Source organism: Danio rerio, chromosome 4 (genome assembly GCF_049306965.1).
Source record: "Danio rerio strain Tuebingen ecotype United States chromosome 4, GRCz12tu, whole genome shotgun sequence".
In the NCBI taxonomy this organism is placed as follows: Eukaryota; Metazoa; Chordata; class Actinopteri; order Cypriniformes; family Danionidae; genus Danio; species Danio rerio.
In genome coordinates this window covers 22,438,243-22,460,927 of record NC_133179.1, presented here as the reverse complement: position 1 = coordinate 22,460,927, position 22,685 = coordinate 22,438,243, and the positions used below count along the sequence as shown (strand labels likewise).

The 22,685-nt window shown below is 36.9% G+C and overlaps 1 protein-coding gene across 2 annotated transcripts in view; it reads left to right on the top strand.

The window, feature by feature from the left end:
* Positions 1 to 10,675: 10,675 nt before the first annotated feature.
* lin7a (lin-7 homolog A (C. elegans)) overlaps positions 10,676 to 22,685 on the top strand; it is a 99,932-nt gene continuing 87,922 nt past the window's right edge. Inside the window, 1 exon segment of one of the 2 annotated variants that reach the window (NM_200709.1) lies at positions 10,676 to 10,813. In NM_200709.1, the coding sequence (NP_957003.1) occupies positions 10,774 to 10,813 (40 nt within the window). In that variant the 5' untranslated portion in view covers positions 10,676 to 10,773. 2 annotated transcript variants of the gene reach the window in all.

Genomic DNA, 22,685 nt, shown 5'->3' with positions numbered 1-22,685 from the left:
AATATTTGTGCTTACCAAATATAAATTCTTATAGTTTTTAAATAACTGTGACTTTAAATGTGCCACACAAACTGTTAGGATTTGATTGGCATTATCGGAAACACTGAAAATGGTCTCTCTCTTCAAGTTCAAGTTCAAGTTGCTATATTGGCATGACATTCAGTACAGTATTGCCAAAGCACTTCAAATATGTAATATATTAAAACCATCAAAATAATAATACAGTAGAGTATTTAAATAAGATACATGAATTTACATTAACGAAAATTTCACTCCCATATAGTAAGATTGGTTTGATAGTAGCGTGATATAATTTAATCCATGTTTTAGTTGGTAACTCTAATTGGCCAAAGCGTGACTTTATGGCATAGAATGCTCTGCAAACCCTCTCACTCAGGGTCTTGACAGTGAGACTGAAGCCCCCAGAGGCTCTCACTCTTACATTTTTAAGTATCTCAATACAAAACGGTAAACTGGTCACAGCTGTAACATCATAGTCATTCCCTTATGTTTAAAATATATATTGTTATAAACAATGATATAAATAATCTGATGATCACAACACCAAAACAAGATTCAGCAATGGATGAATGAGTGTGTGAATTGATAGTCTGCAATAGTGATAATGTCTTTCATCTATGTGTATTGAACTTGAACTGAAACTGGTGTGCAGGTGCAAGGCATGATGGTATGTGTAGTCCGGGAGGATAATAGAGATAATAGGTGAAGTGCTGTCCAGCTGCCCCCGAGGTCAATCCTGCTAGTGATAACAACATACATAGGAACAGGGAAGGGAAGGAGGGCCAGGTCTGTGCAGCAGAGATGAGCCTGAAGCATGGGTGCTGTAGCAGATCAGGAGGCAGCAGTGGGTCAGACAACTCCAGTGGGTAAGGAGGCTCTAAGTCAGAAAACATAGGCAGAAAAAAGAAACACTTAAACTGGAATATTTCAGAAGATTGCGCAGAGCTGTTGCCGCTACACAGCAAGAAGGACAACTTCATCATGTTTAGTTTTATATTTAGGTTCTCTGGTGTTTAGAAATAACAACATCTAACCAGCATTCTCCTCATTAAATCTGAAATACAGTATAAGATTCTCAACACCTACGCTGAAAAACAGTGGTGCAGAAGCAGTTTTCACTCCAAAAATGTAAGTGAAATTTACATTTACTGAAAATTGTAACTGTAGCTTTTGAAAAACGACACCTAAAATAATCTTTTTAAACATATATGTTTTACAGTTTAGAAATATCAGTCAGAAATACAGAAAATAATCCACTTATTTTAATAAATGCTCTTATTGGAGTGAGTCTCACTGTGCCTTTAATCTAAAAAAAAAAATAAATCAGGGAAATGTTCATTCCTTGTAACAAATCCCATTTTTAACAAAACTGCATACTGCTGAATGATCAAAAACTGCTCTATAAATGTCTCTATTCTGCCTGCCATCAGGCCTCCACACACCGATCACCATTTGCATGCATTTGTTTTTTTTTTGTTTCGCATTTGCAATAGTCTTACAGCATGTCTTCATCTCTGATCTGCTTTCAGCAAGCACATCACACGGGCTGCACATCTTCAATTAGTGTCCTCGCTATGTAACAGGATTCAAGACAAGAATCGAGCTTTGGAATCTAATGCCCGTCAAATTGATTCCAGCGCCAATTTGTCAGTATGAGGACTTTCTAAAACAGAGCTATCCACAATGTCCTCTCCATGCTATTGTTCCACTACAAATATTTCATGAGTATTTTGTCCGGCCTGTTATAGTGTGTTCTTTCCTTGATGTTGAAGGGTGTCAGTGATCCCGCTATAATGTAAAGACACTTACAGTGTATTTTACAAGAGCTCACTTTTCTTATTTAACATCTAATGTGATGAGTGGCAATTTAATCAGTGGAGCAGAAGCTGATGGACAGGCTTTCTCGCTTGTGCTTTGATCGAAGTTGGACTTGGTTAAAGAGTGTGAAATACTTATGAGTGAGCTGATAATTAATAGTCAAAAACAGACATTATTACAGGATATTATGAAACTATTTTCACTGATGATAGTATTTTCACATGAAATTGCATGTAATGGATTGAATTAAATATTTGAAAGTAAAAAATAAACTGTATTTTTGTGTGAAGTATACTGTAATCGTTTTTCGCCATGTTTAAAATTGATAACAATATGGATAATGGATCACATACTCCTAAGGAAGACATTTTCCCATTTATACCTGCTGTTTAATCCACCTCTTCTTCTCCACGTTTGACCATTTTCCTGATTTCTTTGAGAAAAGGGCTCTGTTTTGATGTAATATTCTGAAATAAGCTAGGTCAATATAAGCACAAAAAAAATTATGAAAGAAATCAGTACAGAGAGCAGCAACTTTTGTTTTAGATCTAATGCAGAGTTCTTCAATCCTGCTCCTGAGGACCTCCTGTTTTGCAAAGGTTATTTCCTACATGCTAAAGCACACCAGTCTTTGTATCTTCCTAATGACTCAGAAAAGCCCCATTAGCTGCTTCAGGTGTGTTTGAAGACACAAAACTATGCCAAACTCTGTGGATACCATAATCTGAGTCGTGAAATTTGCTCAGAACTTTTTGTTGAGGCAGTGAATGAATGGTAATTTTGGTAATGGTAATGTTCAGTTTCTTGTGCGAACCGATCATTTGACTTCAGTGTATCATCAGGAGCCAGACGAATTCTTTTTAAACCTCTACAGTTATTTGAAAAAGTTAGGATATCCTATAAACTTTTCCATATCAGGACATATCATATAGTAAAAAATATTTGATTTTGGCAGGTCTCAACAGATGAGCAACAAAAACTAGTACTAATGCCTCACCTAATCATGAGCAGAAGTTTAGCAGTTTGTTGGTCTACATCAGGGATCACCAATCTCGTTCCTGGAGGTTCGGTGTCCTGCAGATTTTAGCTCCAACCCTAATCAAACACACCTGAACAAGCTAATCAAGGTCTTAGGAAACACCCAGGCAGGTGTGTTGAGGCAAGTTGGAGCTAAACCCTGCAGGGCACAGGACCTCCAGGAACAAGATTGGTGACCCCTGGTTTACATCACAGTCACACCTTCAAATCTACAATATAACCGCTGAAAAACACAACCGAAAATACAGGTGTTGCAATAGTAAGAGTCAAAGTCCAGACTTCATCTTGACTGAAATGCTGTGGTGAGAGCTGAAAAAAACTCTAGAACGATCTAAGAGACTGATAAGGTCATACAGAAAAAGATTACTTTAAGTAAGAACTACTAAAAGTGAATCTACAGACATCTGATTCATAGGGAGAACATGCAAACTCCACGCAGAAACGCCAACTGACCCAGACAAGGCTTAACCCAGCGACCTTCTTGCTGTGAGGTGAACGGGCTACCCACTGCACCAACGTGCTGCCCCTAAATGAAGTTTTATCTTCTACTTTTTAAGACATGCCAAGGATTTTTTAGTGAAAACCATGAAATTGAATGGTGTCCTAAATTTAGACAGTTTAAGACTGTGTAATAAGGCTCCACAATACTTTATATTGTTTTAGCATCAATATTGCAATTCGCAATATTCGCAAACATGTGCAATGTTTAGTCTGAATTGAACAGGGTGACGTGGTGGCGCAATGTTCGCCTTACAGCAAGAAGGTCACTAGTTCGAGCCTTGGCTGGGTCAGTTGGCATTTTTGTGTGGAGTTTGCATGTTTGCCCTGTCTTCGTGTGGGTTTCCTTCGGGTGCTCTGGTGTCCCCCACAAGTCCAGAGATATGTGGTATAGGGTATGCTAAAATTGACCGTAGTGTATGTGTGTGTGAGTGAGTGTGTATGGAAGTTTCACCCCGGTGATAGATTGTGGCTGGAAGGGTGTCCGCTGTGTAAAACATATGCTGGATAAGTTGGCGGTTCATTTTGCTGTGGCGACCCTAGATAAATAAAGGGACTAAGTCGAAAAGAAAATGAATGAATGATATAGTTGAACAGAATTGTATTTAATCACTGCATTTATATGGGAATTATATGATTGCACAAAAAAAATTTCCTTAGATGTTTTGTCTTGTTTCTAGCACAAATATACATTTAAAAGCAAAAAAAAAAAAAAAACCTGATTGTTTCACTTACGCCACTGGCAGATAATTTAGCTTGTTTTAGGGAAAAACTTTTAATTTTGACTTTTTTTCTGACAGTGAAAACAAAACAATATTTTACTTAGATATTTAGACTAAAAACGAGACAAAAATAAGTTAGTAAAGATGATCATTTAATTTATGTTCCTGTCACCCCAGAAAATCCTCAAAGAGAGCTATTTAAACTAGCTTGTAAAACTATTGCAACATTTATCACAGTAAAATAAAAATATTGCAATATCCGATTTTTTTAAATCGTGCAGCCCTACTGTATATGACTCTCAAAATGCACTGCAATAGCCATTGATTTGCATTTTATGAATCACCACAGTTTTAAATAAAAATCTTTTTATGATGCCAACCTAATGTCAGTTGGCCTAAGAGTGAAAATTAACAGCAAATTTCCATTTTTGGGTGAAAAATCCTTTGGGCAGCAATAGCAGAACCATGTTTGGGTTCCTAACACAACCTTTCAGTACACAGCTTTTAAAAGACCTTAATAACAGATCCAAGAACAACCTTTAACATTTATGGAAACTTCTGATTCATTAAAGTGGGAAAAAAAGGTTTTTTGATGATTAAAATGTTCTTTTCTCTAAATAATACACAGTTGGTTTCAAGTCAAGTCAGACTATATTTATAGAGCACTTTAAAACACAAGTAAGCCAAAAGTGCTGTACAGAAATAAACAACAAAATAAGCATAATAAAATGCATAGAATACAAAAAAGCTAAACTACATAAAAAGTCACATAAATTAAAATAACCTGTTAGTAAAATTAGGTGTCAAATGCCAACAAAAGAAAAAATTAGTTTAAGAGCTGATTTAAATAAAAACACTGGAGAGGCCTGTCTAATGGGCAGCGGCAAAGTCTAGGACCTACCACAGTAATAGCACAATCCCCTCTAAGCTTACACTTTGTTTTTGGCACAATCAAGAGAAGTTGATCAGCTGACCTGAGAGAATGAGTGGGCTAATAGAGGTGTATCAGCTCAGTAATATAAGGTGAGCAAGACCATTTCGAGATTTAAAAACAAATAAAAGAATCTTAAACTGTATTCTAAAATGAAATGGCAACCAATGAAGCAAAGATTACACGGGGGGAAATGTGGTCATATTTGCATTTACCAGTTAACAGGCGTGCTGCAGCATTTTGCACCATTTACAAATGGGCAATATCTGACCTGCTACTTCCCACATACTGTACAGTGCATTACAGTAATCTAACCAAGTGGTCATAAAGGCATTGATTACTGTCTCAAATTGATGTTTTGTTGTATTTTGCTTTATTTTTAGAAACAGACTGGTTCTTTAGGGAACAACAAATGCTTCATCTATAGCATTTCTACAAAAAAACTCTTATTTTTAAGAATGTATCCCTCTAGGGCTTGAGTGTTCACATACATGAACAGCACATTTTAGCTCTTAAGTGGCTATTTAAAATCCTTTGAATGTTTTATATTTTGTTACAGACATACAGTGTCATCCTGCAGCATATGAAATGTCCCAAACCTAATTTTTAACTGTCCAAAATGGGAATAAAAATTAGTTTTTACTCTTTGATAGTCAAAACAAATTTTATACTCTATATGCATTGAAAACATTCAGGAAAAAGTGTTTTATGTCAATTCGGACCACGAATCCACATATATGGACATCATTTTTCTCTAAAAGTAAATCATATCAAAAGATGATATTTACATTTTTTTCTAATAAGGTTCCAACAAGCCCAAATAGCAAAGAGAAATAGAAAAATACATGTAAAAAAACACATTGGGCCTTAAGAGGATAGAGAAAGTTTGCTTTATCTTTAAGAAAAGTTTTATAGATGTTAAATGATATGCACAAAACTGTATGTCATGATAAAGAGCCTTTATTTTAAGTGCACTAAACAAACCAATAAATTGAGATGAACAATAATGTGAGAACCCTAAAGCCCAAAATATGAGCATCAGCCACCTTGACGCTTGCTTTAACAAACACCACTAAGAAGAGCACCGAAGCAGGCCATGTTTGACATATCCAAATATCACAGTGACATGCAGTTTGGTTTGTTTTCTGAGACATGTCAAAGAACACACACACACACTTTCATTCATCTCAGCGTTTCGTGAATCAGACAACAACATCTGCCTCTGCCATGCTAAACGGGGGAAAAATAACAAAATCGAGCTGTCTCTCAAGCAAGCATTTGTGAGAGAACAGCAGCATCTTGTTTCTGCCCCTTTCAAGCCACTTTCATCTCTGAAAATGCACTGTCCCTGCACTGAGCACATCTCTGTTTTGAAAGAGGTCTACAGGGATGTGGTGTCATGTACCAACATTTTCTGACAGCCAAATGATCTGGTGATGTTTTTTTTAGGAGAAAGTGTGAATGAGCACTGTACTGACTAATGAGGAAACTCTTTTACGTTTTCTTTTGCTCAAAATAAGTTGACATCAAGCATGAAGAAAAGAGGCGACATGTTTGCTAAGGGCTATAGATTATACTTATTGCTTAACACCCACAACATATAATTGTGTGCCATTCAGGATTTTCATTCAAAATGTCTTTTTCGATCATTCATTTTCCTTCGGCTTAGTGCCTTTATTCATTAGGGGTCGCCACAGCGAAATGAACCGCCAACTTATCCAGCATGTTTTACACAGAAATTGCCCTTTCAGCTGCAACCCAGTACTGTGAAACACCCCTACAATCTCACATGCACACACATACACTACGACCTATTTAGTTTATTCACCTATACTGTATGTCTTTGCACTGTGGGGAAACCGGAGCACCCAGAGGAAACCCACACGAACACGGGGAGAACATACAAACTCCAAATACCAACTGGCCCAGATGGGATTCCAACCAGCAACTCACTGAGCCACCTTGTTGCCGAAAAATGTCTTTTTAAATCCTTAAACTAAATTGAACAGAAAGCAAAAATGTCACTCTTATTTAGAACAAAAAACTAAAATAGAATAACATTAAAACAAAATGTTTTTTATTAATTCATTTATAATTTTTCAATTAACTAAATAATTCATTTAACTAAATTATTCATAAGTGTTTAATACTTATGTATTCATTTTTCATAATTCTTAGAAATATATCAGTAATATGTCATTGTTTTCATAAAACTATAAATGTACTATTCATTTATTAATTTAATAATTTATTTTTGATTTAACTTAATCTAATGAAAAAATGAGAAATATTTTCTAGCCAAAAAGATTGCATTATTTATTGCTCCCTGAAAAATATTTGTAAATATACCAAAAAATAAATAAATTAAATGCATAGTGTATTGATATGAAGAATTTTTTCAAGCCAGGGTTTCTGCAGGTTTCTTCAAATCAAATTTAAGACTTTTTAAGACCCTTCAAAGACAATTAAGAATGAACTTTTAGACTTTTTAAAGGGCTAAACACTAAGAATTTTCTCTACTGGCCCGGTTACTTCTGTAAAAAGTTTTTGTATTAATGGAAGATCATGTAAAAGGCCGCTTTAGTTTACTTTCTCTAATTAGGGAATTTAATCAGAGAATTTGCTGTAGCTGATGTGAATTGTTTCTTTTTGCAATAACATTTTTTTAAGATGGATTATTGGTGATTGGGTGTCAGCCTGATGGGTAGCTTTACTTGGACATAGGAAAATGAAGACCTGTTTAAAAACGATTTATCACCTACAATACAATATTTCAGTTCATCTAAGACTTTTTACAACCTAAAATTTTGTTTCAGAAATGTAAGACATTTTAAGACTTTTAAGACCCCACGGACACCCTGTCAAATTTTTTTGGAGGTGTTGACATGTATTTTGACATTTCCAGTATATTGTATTATGTTTATAGGGTTAACAGAATTGCTTGTAAAATTGATAAATAATGGATATTATACTAGAGAATTCTCAGAACATTGTTTAAATACTGTGGCCAGAGTTTTTTTGTTGAAAACATTAAATAATAATATTAATAATAATGATAATAATAGGGCAGCACGGTGGCGCAGTGGGTAGCACAATCGCATTACAGCAAGAGGGTTGCTGGTTCGATCCCTGGCTGGGTCAGTTTCTGTGTAGAGTTTGCATGTTTTTTTCATGTTGGCATGGGTTTTCTCTGCCTGCTCCGGTTTTCCCCACAGTCTAAAGACATGCGCTATATATAGCTAAATTGTCCATAGTGTATGTGTGTGAATGAGAGTGTATGGGTGTTTCCCAGTGTTGGGTTGCGGCTGGAAGGGCATTGTCTGCATTAAACATACGCTGGATAAGTTGGTAATTCATTCCGCTGTGCTGACCCTTGATAAATAAAAGGACTAAGCCCGAAAATGAATGAATGAATAAATAATAATTATTATTTTCACTGTGTAAAAATCTATCAGGTAAATTCCTCATCCTTCCATACCATTGATAAACATTCTGTAAAATGAGACCAATTTGATTCAAGATTCAATCGAATAAAAATATATAATTTTAAATTCTGTTTTTAAGTTCAGAAATTTGCTCAACGCTGACCTATATAAATGGAAACACCGCATTTCAGCAAAATTTGAATCAGAGTTCTTACAATCCTGCAAGCTACTACACATTCTCAGCTCGTACACATTCAGAGCCTTAAAAAGTCTCTCTCTTCATGTTTGCTCTCAAATAATCCTTGTCAGTTTGCTCTCAAATCTGCGCATCCATTCAGAAATCAGCTCATTCTCATTGGGAGCAGTTCCCAGTGCACTCTGATAATCTGACTTTTTGTGTGTTTTTTCTTTTTTTCTTCCAGCAGAATGTTTTCCAGAGGCTGTGTCCCATATGGCCATGAGAGCATAATCTCCCTGTGGCCTCGTTCTCCCTGGCTTTAAGCCCTCATCCATCCCATTAGTTACCAACACTGCACATCTGTCTGCAGCTGGAGAAATCCATCACTGCTGTTAATTCTCAGTAAACCAAAGGCATCTGAGGAATTTTCTTAACATTAAAACCAACAAACAAGTTTATTAGTAGTCATCAATAGTTGTTCTTTAAAAATATATATTTTTACAAGCCTGTTTCAGATAAAAACATTAGACATATGCACTTGTGAAATTAACTTTTTTTTTTAAATCTCTCTTCAGTTTGTTCATGTGAGAAAAAAATTTGTAACTGAGGCTTAATTAAACATATTTTTTTATCATTTAAAATATTTTTGTTTCAGCCTTCATGTGTGAAAATATTTATCCAATATATATTTTTGATGATATTAAAAATGTACATATAATATATACCTGTATATATATATATATATATATTTTTTTTTATTAGTTATAGGCTGTGACTTGCGCCTTGGAATGGCTGCTGAACCAGTTGGCTGCCCGCACTCAACGGACTGTTTTCCATTACCCCTGTTCCCATCCCCTGTGTCTATGTTGTGTCTTGCCGGTGTGCTTATGCTAAGATAGGGCTGTTTTTCTCCCTTTTCTCACTTTGTCCTAATCAAGGGCAAGCTGAGGGGGTGTGTTTTTTTGCCTAACTGTCCAAATGTATCTTTCTTCGTTTCTAAATGCTACCTCCTATGATCTGTCTCCCCTGAAAAGTGTGATGTTTTGTGTATGGTCTGGGGGGTCCAATTTCGCTATACAAAAGTGTAGTGACTAAACAGGCTTGATTGATTGATTGATTCAGCTGCAGCAACGAATATATATATATATATATATATATATATATATATATATATATATATATATATATATATATATATATATATATATATATATATATATATATATATATATGCCTAACTAATACTAATAAAATAAATGTAGGGATCTTGCCAAATTCTTGTCAAATGCTTATAATTATTGTCACTGTGGTTTTGCTTAGCAGACGCCAAACAACTGGATATGAAATCCAGTGCATATTTTCTCACTGCAGAGAGTGAATTATAAGCAGGAGCCACACTGTCTGGAGCTCCACTGCTGCTGTCAGTTCATTCACTCAGAGCATGTATGAGATTTGCTTCTAATTTAAGTATTGTGTAATATTTATTAATATAATATTTATTAATATAATATTAATATTTGTTGCTTTTTCCAATTGTTATTCAACTAACTGAAATATTATATGTCAAATGAGTGACTACACCGTTATTTAAATGTTTTTTTTTTATTATTATTAAGTCACCAGTTTTTTTCAATTATTAGATATTTACATTTAAAATGTCAGATTTGGCCACATACATTAATGTTTTAAATATCTTTTTTTTTTTAAGTAAAATAATGGTGAAATAATGAAACATTTAATATCATTATTTGTTTCACTAATTTACATTTCGTGACCTCTTCAATTTACATTACAAATATAAATGTAAACCTCTGGAGACCCTCTGATTAACCAAGGCTCGACACCTATAAGAGCTTTAAATTACCAAACATCCCCTTTCAGCTTGTTCACAAAGTGTAGAAAATATGTTAAATTAAGACAAAGCACAAACACCCTGTGCCCATCTGATTTGGACTTCCTCCATTCAAACTCGTCCGCTACACAAGCGAATGATAAATAATCCAGTTCCCTCTCAACCACTCCCATCATCCGCGCGGCTCCAATCCGCGCCCGCTCTCCACAGTGCGCGCTGATGCCGCAGCTCCATCTCTCTCTCCCTCGCTCTCTCTCTCGATCTGTGATAATAACACACACAGCACAGTCATGGCGACAGTGACAGTCCAGCCGCTCACCCTGGAGCGAGGTGAGTACTGACAAACACGCATTCATTCACTCCTTCGGGCTTTTGCGCAATTCGGTTCTTCGGATATTTACGTTATTGCACTTGCCTATTGATGTTTTGGTGATGTTGCCTTTTCTGTACGGCTTGATGATGATGGTGAAGAGGATGATGAACGGAACACGCTCTGTGCTTCGGGATCCATCAGTGTGTGCGATGTTAGCAGGATTTAAATTGGGCTTATTTGAATAAAACACTTTATAGGTAGTAATAAAATATGCACTTTGCTGATTCTCAAACCAACGCTTGGTTTTCTTTATTTGGTCCTTAATTGACTTTAAAGAAGATTCAACAACTTCTCGGTGTGCAAAACTGAATTTTAGACTGGGATGCTTCTGCTGAAATAAAACAAAAGCGATTTAATTAGAAAGGAGCGCTAGATTAATCACGCGCGATGCTTTCTTATCTTAAAAACTGTGAAAAGGGCGCAAATGTTACATCGTGATTCAAATCATGGTGACAGGCGCGTGCCTTTTATCATATTATGATGGCAGTAACCTTGTCGTGGCTTCATTCATCATGAGTGGTCAGTATCCACGCTTTGAACTGTCGGAGCAGACTGAGTGCAACAATGTGGGTCGATGTTTGCGCTTTAAATCGCCAACAAATGAATTGAATTTCGTATGCACCATATACGTTATACAGGAGGTCAAATCGTAGCCTGTAAAACACCAAACCATATGGTCAAGCGTCATGGAGAGATATTTTTAGAGAAATGCGATCCCTCTGGCATGTGCGCGCGGCGCGCTGTGGAAACTGTACCTATATTGCTTCAAAACTAGTACCAATGTCCCACTGCTGAACGAATTGTTGTTTTGAGTCGGATCTTAATAATGAATCAGTTGATCCGACTCATGAATCGGTCAGCGAGGTTATACAGTCAACATAAATCCAGAGCTTTCTCGTCGATTCAGACAGATGAATCGCGAGCGAGTGATTGAACTTGTGAACTTATGATATACATTATGTTAAATGAGGTCAAAATGAGGTCAAAATTAAAGTACTGTTTATGAATAATTGTATGACAATTATTGTTTTTATTTTCTATAAAAATGCCATTATGCAGGTATGCCTCTGTAAACACGTTTTTGATAATTATAAATCCTTACTTTTATTTTGTCTTAGTATTGTCTATGTTTTAGCAAAGCAGTAGTGAAAATCAAAGGTTTAAGATGTTGACGTGTAAAATCAATGTCTAATTACAGAAAATACACATAATGATTTGTGTAAATCAAAAGCATTTATTTATAAATAAATAAACTTATCTCAAAGATTCAGCTAAGAGACACACATGTTTGAAACAACATAGGACATTAATACTGCTCCTTTGGCATTAGAGGGGGTTTATAGCTTGTGCATCCAATGGTTAACCTTAGGTACATTACACACCTTAGTGCCATTTTTAAGCCGTGGTTATGAAACCCTGGTTTGGAGTGAAACAATGTTTGCATTAGCACACAATTTGCATTTGCTTCTGCAGTGTTAACTTACACTGCTAAACATGAGCAGTGTTAAATAATGTTGTGGTGGAAAGCTTATTTGTGTGTGCTTTGGACAGTATGGAAACAGAGTGCATTGAAAAAATTATATTTCAGCATTTAAGGGAACTTTTTTGTTTAAAATACTGAAGTAAAACACATGTACTTAATGAAAAAATCAGCTTAATTACTTTACATTTATAGTCAAAGAAGTCTGTTCAGAAAAAAATGTTGTATAGTTTGCAGTTTATAATATGCAATGCTAATGCCAATATGCATACATCCAGTCAATGATACTGACACCACAAATATGCTAACAAAGGCGTTAACCCAAGGCTAAATGTACAATATGAAACGTCAGCGTACTCTATGAATTCCCATGATTATTGGTCATCCCAAATGTAGGCCATGTGAAATATTGAACTAAAAACTCAAGGATTTAGAATGACCAAGGGTTGAAGAGTGGAAAGCACTTTACCATAAATAAAGACACCATTTACAGTACATGCAGTTCAGTCATGACCCTGGTAACTGATTCAAACAATCAGAACACATAGTAGCTGCACCATTCTTGTTTGTCAAGCACAATTAGATTTTGTACACATAGATTCAATATTATCTAAAGGTACTACCATATGATATAAAACACACTCCAGAGTCTTTGAAGGTGTGCTACATATGAGCAACATCACACGAGTAGCAGTGCGTTATTGTTGTATATCAGCACTGGTGTGAGTCATTATTTGGCTTGAGGCCACAGGTCGAGTGCCTTAGTGTCCCATCAGTGACTATACAGCTATATCGCATTGCTACTCATGTGATATTGCGTTTATACAACAGTTCAATGGCATTATAGTGTATATAAAAAATATATATACAACACAGAGAGCCTAAAAACCTTTTGTATGAGGAACTACTTCCTTCCACCATTTCTTTACATTTGCAGCTGATGTCAGAAACTCTTACTAATTCACCAACATCGTTTTACAGCTAATTTTTGAATGATTCTCTAGCGTAATGTTTAAAGTGATGACAAAACAGGTTATTTTGCTGACATACGATTATAAGGCTGAACTGCATGAAATGCCATCAGTCTAGAGGTATTTCACAGTAATTCTCTGTTGCAATCGAGAGATCACAATAATAACCCAGAAGAAGCCAAAGCAACGCAAACACTACCAGGTTATTGTTGTGTTTGGCATAAGGAAAAATGCTAAACACATGCAGGCATTTCTTCTTCCTTTCTTTTTACTGAAGTTATCTGCAGTAACGAAAACAGGGTAAAGTCTAGATCGGATACACGGGCGGCCGGAAGTGCGATATTCACACCAATAAAGCATACTTTTTTTATGACACTGTATAACAATAATTAATATTTTTACAGTCCTGTGATGGTTGGGTTTAGGGTTAGGCATTAAAAAATACAATTTGTGTGTAATTTAATGGATAACATAAATAATACTCTGTACTGTATTTACGGCACTGTGATGGTTATCCAGCATATGTTTTTACGCAAGTGGAAACATCCATACACACACACACACACACACTTATACACTACGGTCAATTTTCACCTGACAATTTTTCACCTGTACTACATGTCTTTTAAATTGTGGGGAAAACCGGAGCACCTGGAGGAAACCCATGTGAACACGGGGAGAACATGCAAACTCCACACAGAAATGGCAACTGACCCAGCCGAGGCTCGAACCAGCAACCTTTTTGCTGTGAGGCAAACATACTACCCACTGCGTCACTGCATCACTCTTAATAAAATACAATAAATGGGAAATATTTATAATAGAATAGAATAATAAAAAATATAAATAATTCTCGTTAACTTCTGGCCGCAACCATATCTGATCTAGCAACAAACCGAAAACAGAAGACTCATTAAAAGCAAACAGATGGCCAACCAGAAATAACTTAGGGTTATACAAAGAGTGGTCAACACAAAATACATACATTCAGTATGTATCACATCTCACACTCAATACACTACAATTATTGTGGTATAAATACAGCCCTACAACATACAAAAGTGAAAGAGCAACTTAGGATGTCACTAACCAGTTTTATCATGTTTTGATCAGCTGCAGTTTAAAAATATGCAGATCTTTTCTCCTTTAAGGGCTTATTATGTAGTGTCTGTGGATGAACAACCCTCTTTGCTCTGCTCAATGACAGGCTTATGGATGCCAATGCGCTGTATCTCAGAAATAAGAAATATTTAAAAATAGGCACTATCCTCATAATTAAACTGCATAGCTGCAATCTAAACTACTACATTCTGGCCTAAAAAATGCCTCAAAAGTACATTTTGTTGTCCAACAGCTGCAATATTTGTCAAACTGTAGTGAGTTTATTGATCTGCTGTCACTCCATGTGGGCGGAGAAATACACAAGAGTAAAGAAGCTGTACGAGTTCTGATATTTCAGAATATTGCAAAGCTATCAGCCATCCAGATTCAAGAACCAGACAGAACTGCTGTATAAATTCTTATAATTTTATTGATGGCAATGACAATGAGTTCTCCAGACTTATAAAAAAGTATACAACAGAAGCGGCAAAGGGCTCCAGGAGCTCTTATTCATTTATTTTATTCAAAGAGAACACCCAGAAACAATTACATTTAAGTGGAAACAGATTCATTTTGCTGACATATTCTGAGCATCGGCAGAAACCCAAAGTAATTGTTAGGCTTAATGATAGCACATTTAAACAGACAACTTTATGACAGCAGGAATCCAAAACACCACAGGCTTCACATTATTCAACATCTCTTGCAATAAACCTGCTGAGCTTGAGGTTATACAAGGATAGCGAGGAGCCCGAGTTGTAGCTATAATTTGATCATAGAGAAAATAACCTTGTGCGACCCTTCATTTTGGGTGCGGCGAGTTAACTGAAGGGTTGTGATACTTTCCTGCAATTGTATTTAAATAACAGATGTCCAAAGATAAGAACAGCTCTCTGTGTGAATATTCAGTGCGTAATCCAGGACATATGGAGGTGTCACAAATGTCAAGCAAAGATTTTACCAACATGTGTACAGCACAGACACATAGTCTTGCAAGAAGGGAGATCTTAGATGAGGAAGGAATGCTTGTGTTTGGAAAACAGAACTGTACAAGAGTGATCCAGAGGGAAGGTTTCACAACAGGGAATGTCAGGTTTTGGTAGTCGTGGAATCTGAAGTCGACTACTTTACAGTGTACAGCTCTTGCTAACTTCGTTCGGGAATAGACAGGCCATCAGGAGCTCCAAAGCTTTTTGTTGTTGTTGTTGTTGTTGTTGTTGTTTAAATGTTGACTTGTGAATTTGCTGCTCAGAAACCAAATGTATAGAAGAACAGGGGAGAAAATTTAAGTACCACTGTGTTGAGTGTATGTACTGTACTTATACAGTATGTGAAAAGCATCAAGCCAAAAGTGTAGCATGTCCAATATTATAGCATCAAAGTTGACAAGAATGAGCTGTGTCTGAAAGTGTAGCGACATGTCTTGTGCAATTGTGCATGATCACAACTTCTGAAAGTATTTCAGATTAATGTAACAGTTTGATGAGCTTAGAAAAATAGGTTAAGAGATAACTTGGTGATAAATAACTGAAAATAGAATTATTACAGAATTAACAAATGTCACTAAATGATATCGAAAGGGGAAAGCGCTGGTCAAAAACACATTTACGGTAGATAAGGACCACCAACAATGTCCTCCTACCAGACTAGCAATGGTGCAGAGAATAAAGGGTTTTTTACACTAGTGTGTTTTCGTTTTAAATGGCATAGATTTTGTTATGGTTACAGCTTGCATCCACACTATAAGCAAAGCATTTTGAAAATGCTGAAGCCTTGAATCTTTATTTTGGAAAGACTGGTGTTCCATTTTAGTATAGACAGCCTTTGATTCCCAGCACTGCATAGTTACCCACTGCTCTAGGGGTATGCTGTGTTTATGTGTGTGATTTCAGTCTTCACTCAAAACGTGTTCATATGCACTTGGATGGGTTAAAAGCAGAGAGTCAATTTCGGTTATGGGTAGAAACCTTACTTGGCAAAGGCTCACTAAATGCAAACTTTTGAAATTGGAGGCTTGGCTGTCCACAATCTTTCTCCGGTTTCATGAACTATTGCTTATCATGGCCTGATTCGTCAAGGCCCTCTCATATGACTATTACTGTGCATTCACATCGAAAGTGGTGAGAAAGTCAAAGTAGTCGGAGGTCATTTATTTTAAATGGGAGCCGGTGGCAATATGCGGCGTGGCACATCTTCGTCCGGTGAAGGCATCGAGGAGAGTTGAAATCAAGTCAACTTTATGCAAATGAGCTATGATGTGGTTCGGCACCAAGCAATCAAAATGTACAAGTCCACTGCTTGAGAGGAACACAGTCCTGTGTAATTTGGTTACGATCACAGTTGTTTCCAAGGGCTTGATTATCACAGATTTCCATTTTTTTTAACAATGTTTTGTTACATTAAAATAAGTTAAGTTTATTTCTAAACAAACTTCGAGAGTTCACACTTAGCTGATAATTGATAATAAAGCTAGTTTGGCGTGCTGTCCCGGGAGAGAGCCCTGAGCTTATAAGATCCTCGAGCCCTGGGCTCCCTCCCGTTGCAAGGCGAGAGGGGAGTTTGAGCTCAGGTGATCCCCTCTTGCTTGTTGTAGCTAAGTGTCAGATATGGATGCTGAAAGGTGTACTCAGAGTTTAGCTAAAGTATTTGGATTAATTGTTTAGAGTGCTTGTTTTTGAACTGTGGGAGGAAACCGGAGGACCTGGGGAAAACCCACGCGACCACAAGGAGAACGAGCAAACTCCGCACAGAAATGCCGTCTGGTTTGGAAAGGAATTAAACCAGGGGCATTCTTGCTGTGAGGCAACAGCGCTAATCGCTGGCCACCGTGACACCTGTTTGAAAGGAGGGAAAGTAGGGTTGGGTGGGAGGGTGTCTTCAAGACAAAGATATTGAGATGAGAAAAAGTCTGATTATTTATAGTGAGTTAGGGATCGTCTGATAGGATAATCAGTCGTTAGCTAAAGTTGGAACAGCTGTGAACAATCATAAGCAAGTGATCCTCTCGAAGTTTGTTTATAAATAAACTTCACTTCGAGAGGATCACATGCTTATGATTGTTCTTAGCTGTTTCCGCATCAGCTCATGATTGATTTTCCAATCAGACGATTCCTAACTCACTATAAATAACCAGAGTTTTCTTATCTCATTATCTTTGTCTTGAAGAACCCCCCACTCCTACTCCCCCTCCTTTTCAGATGAGCGACACGGCAGCCCAGTGATTAGCACTGTTGCCTCACAGCAAAAATGCCTCTGGTTAAAGTCCCTAAAAAACCAAATGACATTTCTGTGCTGCGTTTGCTCGTTCTCCTCGTGCTCACCTGGGTTTTCCCTGGGTTCTCCGGTTTCCTCCCACAACCCAAAAACATGAAACCTAAGTAAATTGAACGCACAAATTTGATACCACAGCCAAGCACTAAGTGAGTACACCTCTCTTCAGTCGTCCATATCCGTCATTTAGCTAGAAATAAGCCGGGGAGAGTTCATCGAGATCTACCTGAGCTCAAACTCCCCTCTCAACCTGCAAATGGGAGGGAGCCCAGGGCTCGAGGATCTCATAAGCTCAGAGCTATCTCACAGGACAGCATGCCAAACAAGCTTTATTATCAATCTTCAGCTAAGTGTGAACTCTTGAAGTTACTGGCGAGTTACTGATGTGCATTAATGTTATTTTTTTCTTAAAAAAAGCGTGAATCTCATAATAACTATAAGGACAGTACAAAACAGTATTGCTGCTTCAGAATATTTCAGACATATGGACATTGGATAAGTGGAGCAAAGCCACAACAAACGAACCAACTTGATCTTCCATAGTAAAACGAATTTGATAAAAAGCTAGCAACATTTTCACGCTAAAAAGCATGCTTTTATGCGGGAATGTAAGTGATTTGCTGATATGCTGCAATTGCCTCTTTAAATACGAAATCAATAGTGTGAATTTTGACACTCTCGCCGACAGAGCAGTAAAGGCAGACAGCATTGTCGCCAGGACAGCCAGAGCAAACTTTTATGCCCTCGCCATCTTTGATTAGAACTCACAGTTACACTGGCTAGCAGCAAATAGAGGTGCCTGCAAAACACTTGCTTGCTAAGTGAGGATAAACAGCCATCTTTTATGCATTATATAGTTTATAGTGTGGATGGAAATGTTTTTCTGGACTGAAGTTAAAACGCCAGTCTGTACAGGAGCATTTTCATTTTAAAATCCTTTTTAAAACACACTAGTTTAAATGCATGCTTAAAATGCTTAATAGCAGGAACTTTTGATGTGATTGATTTGAGGTAACACATTTTTTACCATTATAAAACAGATCACAAAGGCATTTACTTTAATTTAAAAAGTTTTTAATATGTTAATACAAATGATTAAAGGTTATATAATAAGAAAGTGTTTGTGGTTAGATGTATTGTGCCAATAAGGTGGAACCCATTGCATTGTATTAAAATGTAGCTTCAATACTGAGGTGCAAATTTTGGATAAAAACATCTAAATATACTTACAGTATAGACAGAATATATAGTTAGTATTGCCGTACTAAGTATAAAAAGCAAGATGCTAAGAAAATACTGTTTTTTATAGTGCAAATATCCACTGCTTTATTTTTTCAGCTAAGCCATCAGAAATGGAATGTGCAGAATGTGGGATATCAAAGGCAGTGAAGCATACATGTACGCAGCCTTCAAAAACTGATCAGATGAAGGTATCTCAGGAGGCAGGAAGTGCAGCTAGATTAAGATTCCGATGTGCCTTCATGTCTTCCTACTCTGGAATGCATCCTTCAAAGGCAGCAGTTTTCGACTTTCGTACCTAGCCTGTGGTGTGAAGCAGGGCAGTGGAGCGAGTGTTAATGAGAAACACCTGTGCACCAAACTGATCTTGAGTCCCACAGAGAAGTGAAGGACAAGAGAGGACCCTGTCTGGGATGTTTTATGAGTATACTGTATATTAAGGGGCTGCTTTGATCTTATTTCATTATTCAAAGTCTTTACTTCCAGGATTCGGGACTATTGTAACAAATTTCAAACTTCAGTAAAGGAGACCAGAAAACAAAAACAAGCCCCTCGCTGTTTTCTCTCATCCTTACATTCTTGCAGAGTTCCTCTGTGAACCACACCATAAATAGTGCAGGGCAATTGAGCGATGAATAAACAAAAATGGGTGAGTGAATTTGGACATCGATGTAAATAACATCCACCAGAGAGCACCCTCTTGTAGATCATTTCACAAGTAAATAAGGAATATGTGCATTTGGTGTGCTATCCAGACAGAGGGCTCTGAGCTCGGAAAGACACTCTAACTTGTTATTTCCTTTGTCAAGAAAGAGAGATACAGTAGAGGTCTGAGCGCAGTGTCTAGCCAAGCCTCAAAGTATGTAACGTAATGTGTAATGTGTGTATTTACATAGCACATGTATTGTGTATGGCCATACACTTAAAGCGTTTCACAGTAATGAGGGGGGTCTCTACACCCCACCACCAGTGTGCAGCCACAGGACAATGATGCGTTTGGTGACACAGTGAAAGAGCCAATTCAGTGGATGGGGATGATTGGGAGGTCATGATGGTTAAGGGCCAAGAGGGTATTTGGCCAGGACACCAGGGTTACACCGCTACTCTTTACTAGATGTGTATTGGGAGTCAGGATCTCGGTTTAATGTCTCATCCGATAGACGATACTCACTGACAGTATAGTGTCCCCTTCACTTTTACTGGGGCATTAGGACTTACACAGACTGCAGGTTGAGCACCCCCTGCTGGCCTCACTAACACCACTTCCAACGCAACCTAGTTTTCCCATGTGGTCTCCCATTCAGGTACTGACCAGGCTCAGCCTTGCTTAGCTTCAATGAGTAACCAGTCTTGAGCTGCAGGGTTATTTGGCTGCGGCTTCCCCTGCTCCAATTCAAGTAGGAATTGGGTTTAAATATGTGGAGTTGGGGTGGTGGAGGGATGCTGAATTCGAGAGATAATTGGAGGTAGGACAAGCTTAATTATTTACAATACAGTATATAGGTTTGGTCTTACGCTGACTGGATAACAGAATGATTGTCAATGATAAATTAGCCTTGTCAAACATCTGTGCATAGTAATCCCAAAATTTGTTTATAAAATATCACTTTCTCAATTGATGTACTCAAAATGAATGTTGACCAAAGGTACAATGAATGTAGGCATTTAACATTTGGACACCTCTCCAAACTGGCCAACCGCACATATAGTGCAGCATATAGTGGACATGGAGTGGTTTCTGACACCTTTACATTTTAACTGTTTTTAGTCAAAGGATGAGTATGTACCAGATTAGCTATAACATGACTGTAGTAGCCTCCTTTTTCACCTAGATCAACTGTAGTAACTGTTTGGCTGTAATAAGACTGTGTGCAAGCAGTTTTTGTCTTGCTCCTGATAATTAGTACTGCACCCGGTTGCATTTGCACCTATAAACATTTCTGAAAGTAATAAAATATACAGTATCTCTGTATCTTTGAGCAAAAAAATTAACAGTGGGAAAGATCAGCATTCACTGAATCACATTTGTTACAAAGGGGTGAGACATTTTGAAAAATGTAATATAGTTCTTTTTTTAAATTCAATTCAATTCATGTTTATTTCTAGAACACTTTTACAATGTAGATTGTCAAAGCAGCTTAACATAGAAGTTCTAGTAAGTTAGAACTGTGTCAGTCCAGTTTTCAGAGTTGAAATTCAGTTTAGTTCAGTTCAGTGTGGATTAGGGCTGCAACAACAAATCGAATAAATCAATAAAGCGTTGGCAAGGAATTTCATAATCGATTTGTTGTGACGCGCAACACGGGGACGTTTGATTATTAAAAAAACACTATAGTTTAATGCGGAGCAGATGACCACGATCTCTCTCGCACACTGTACAGAGTTTGGCACCTCATATACAGAGATAAGGAGGAAGAGAGTTCAACAGCAGGCTAAATCACTACAAAATCCTACTTTTGTTCATTTTTGAAGCGAGGAACGTAAACTACCTGGTGCTGGTGTTGTACTCGTTATCCAGCTTGCTTTATTCATATTAGATACACATAGTGAAAGTAGCTATAAGTTCACCAGCCACTTACTTGCATGTATTTGGGGAGTAACTGATGAATTTACGTGCTGAATCCTGCGTGTTCTGCTTTTATGAATGAGGCAAATGCGTGGCCGCAAGTAAACATGGCGACGCCCATCTCATGTGTTAAGATCACGATCACTGACACGTTTATGTGCAAGCGTAAGCGTGTGAATTTGCTGCACTATTGCACTATACAGCACTATTGTGACTGCAGTTTGTCACATGAAAAACATGACACAGAAATATTAAGGGTGAACATAATAAAATATATATTCTTTTTCTGACACCAAGACATAATTTCTAATGCTATTTTATGTTCTATTATGTATCTTGATTAAGGATTTTTTTTAGTTATTAAAAACAGGACAAAACTACTTTTTTTTTATGTATTATTATTATTTTTTTATTATTATTATTATTATTATAACAGCTCAGGGATGAGTTTTTTAATAAATGGTTGGAAATGAATGCTTTTCTTGTTTGTTTATCGTCTGATTCATCGATTAATTGAAGAAATAATCAACAGATTAATCGATTATTAAAATAATTGTTAGTTACAGCCCTAGTGTGGATAAATTTCACTGCTGAAAGTCCAAACACTGAAGAGCAAAATCATTAATGCGCAATTCCATAACTTTTACACTACATTTTTTTTAATGGTTGGAAAAACGATGGAAAGAACTTTACCATATCGATGCCTAATATTTACACAGTTTTTTGACCAGAAAAACACATTGATTATGGTCCCTTCAGGACTATACCAGGAGACCCTGCATCTCCGGTTTATTTTTTTAAAGCACTGCTGTACTTTTGACCGTGGTATCAGAATTTGAGGAGTTCCAGCATTCCGTACAACCATGGAATTGATATGAAATTCACTCCTACATTCAAATGGAAGTGTCACTCCTAAAACTATGTGCTGTGAGTCTTTATGCTAACATAAGGATACAGTATACAGTATACAACAACTTATTTAAAATCTGTAAATCTATACGCCTCTGCTTCTAAGTGTTTTGACAATCAGTAAGTCACTATGTGGGATTTAATTATCGAACCCAACATATGACAAATTCCTCTCAAACAGTTGTTCCAGATAACTGCGTTTCCTCTGCAATGCAAAAACAGTACTGCAGATGATAGTTTGTATTAGACTTATAGAGATTTCCAGACTGTTTTAGGTCACCTTACATGCCTGC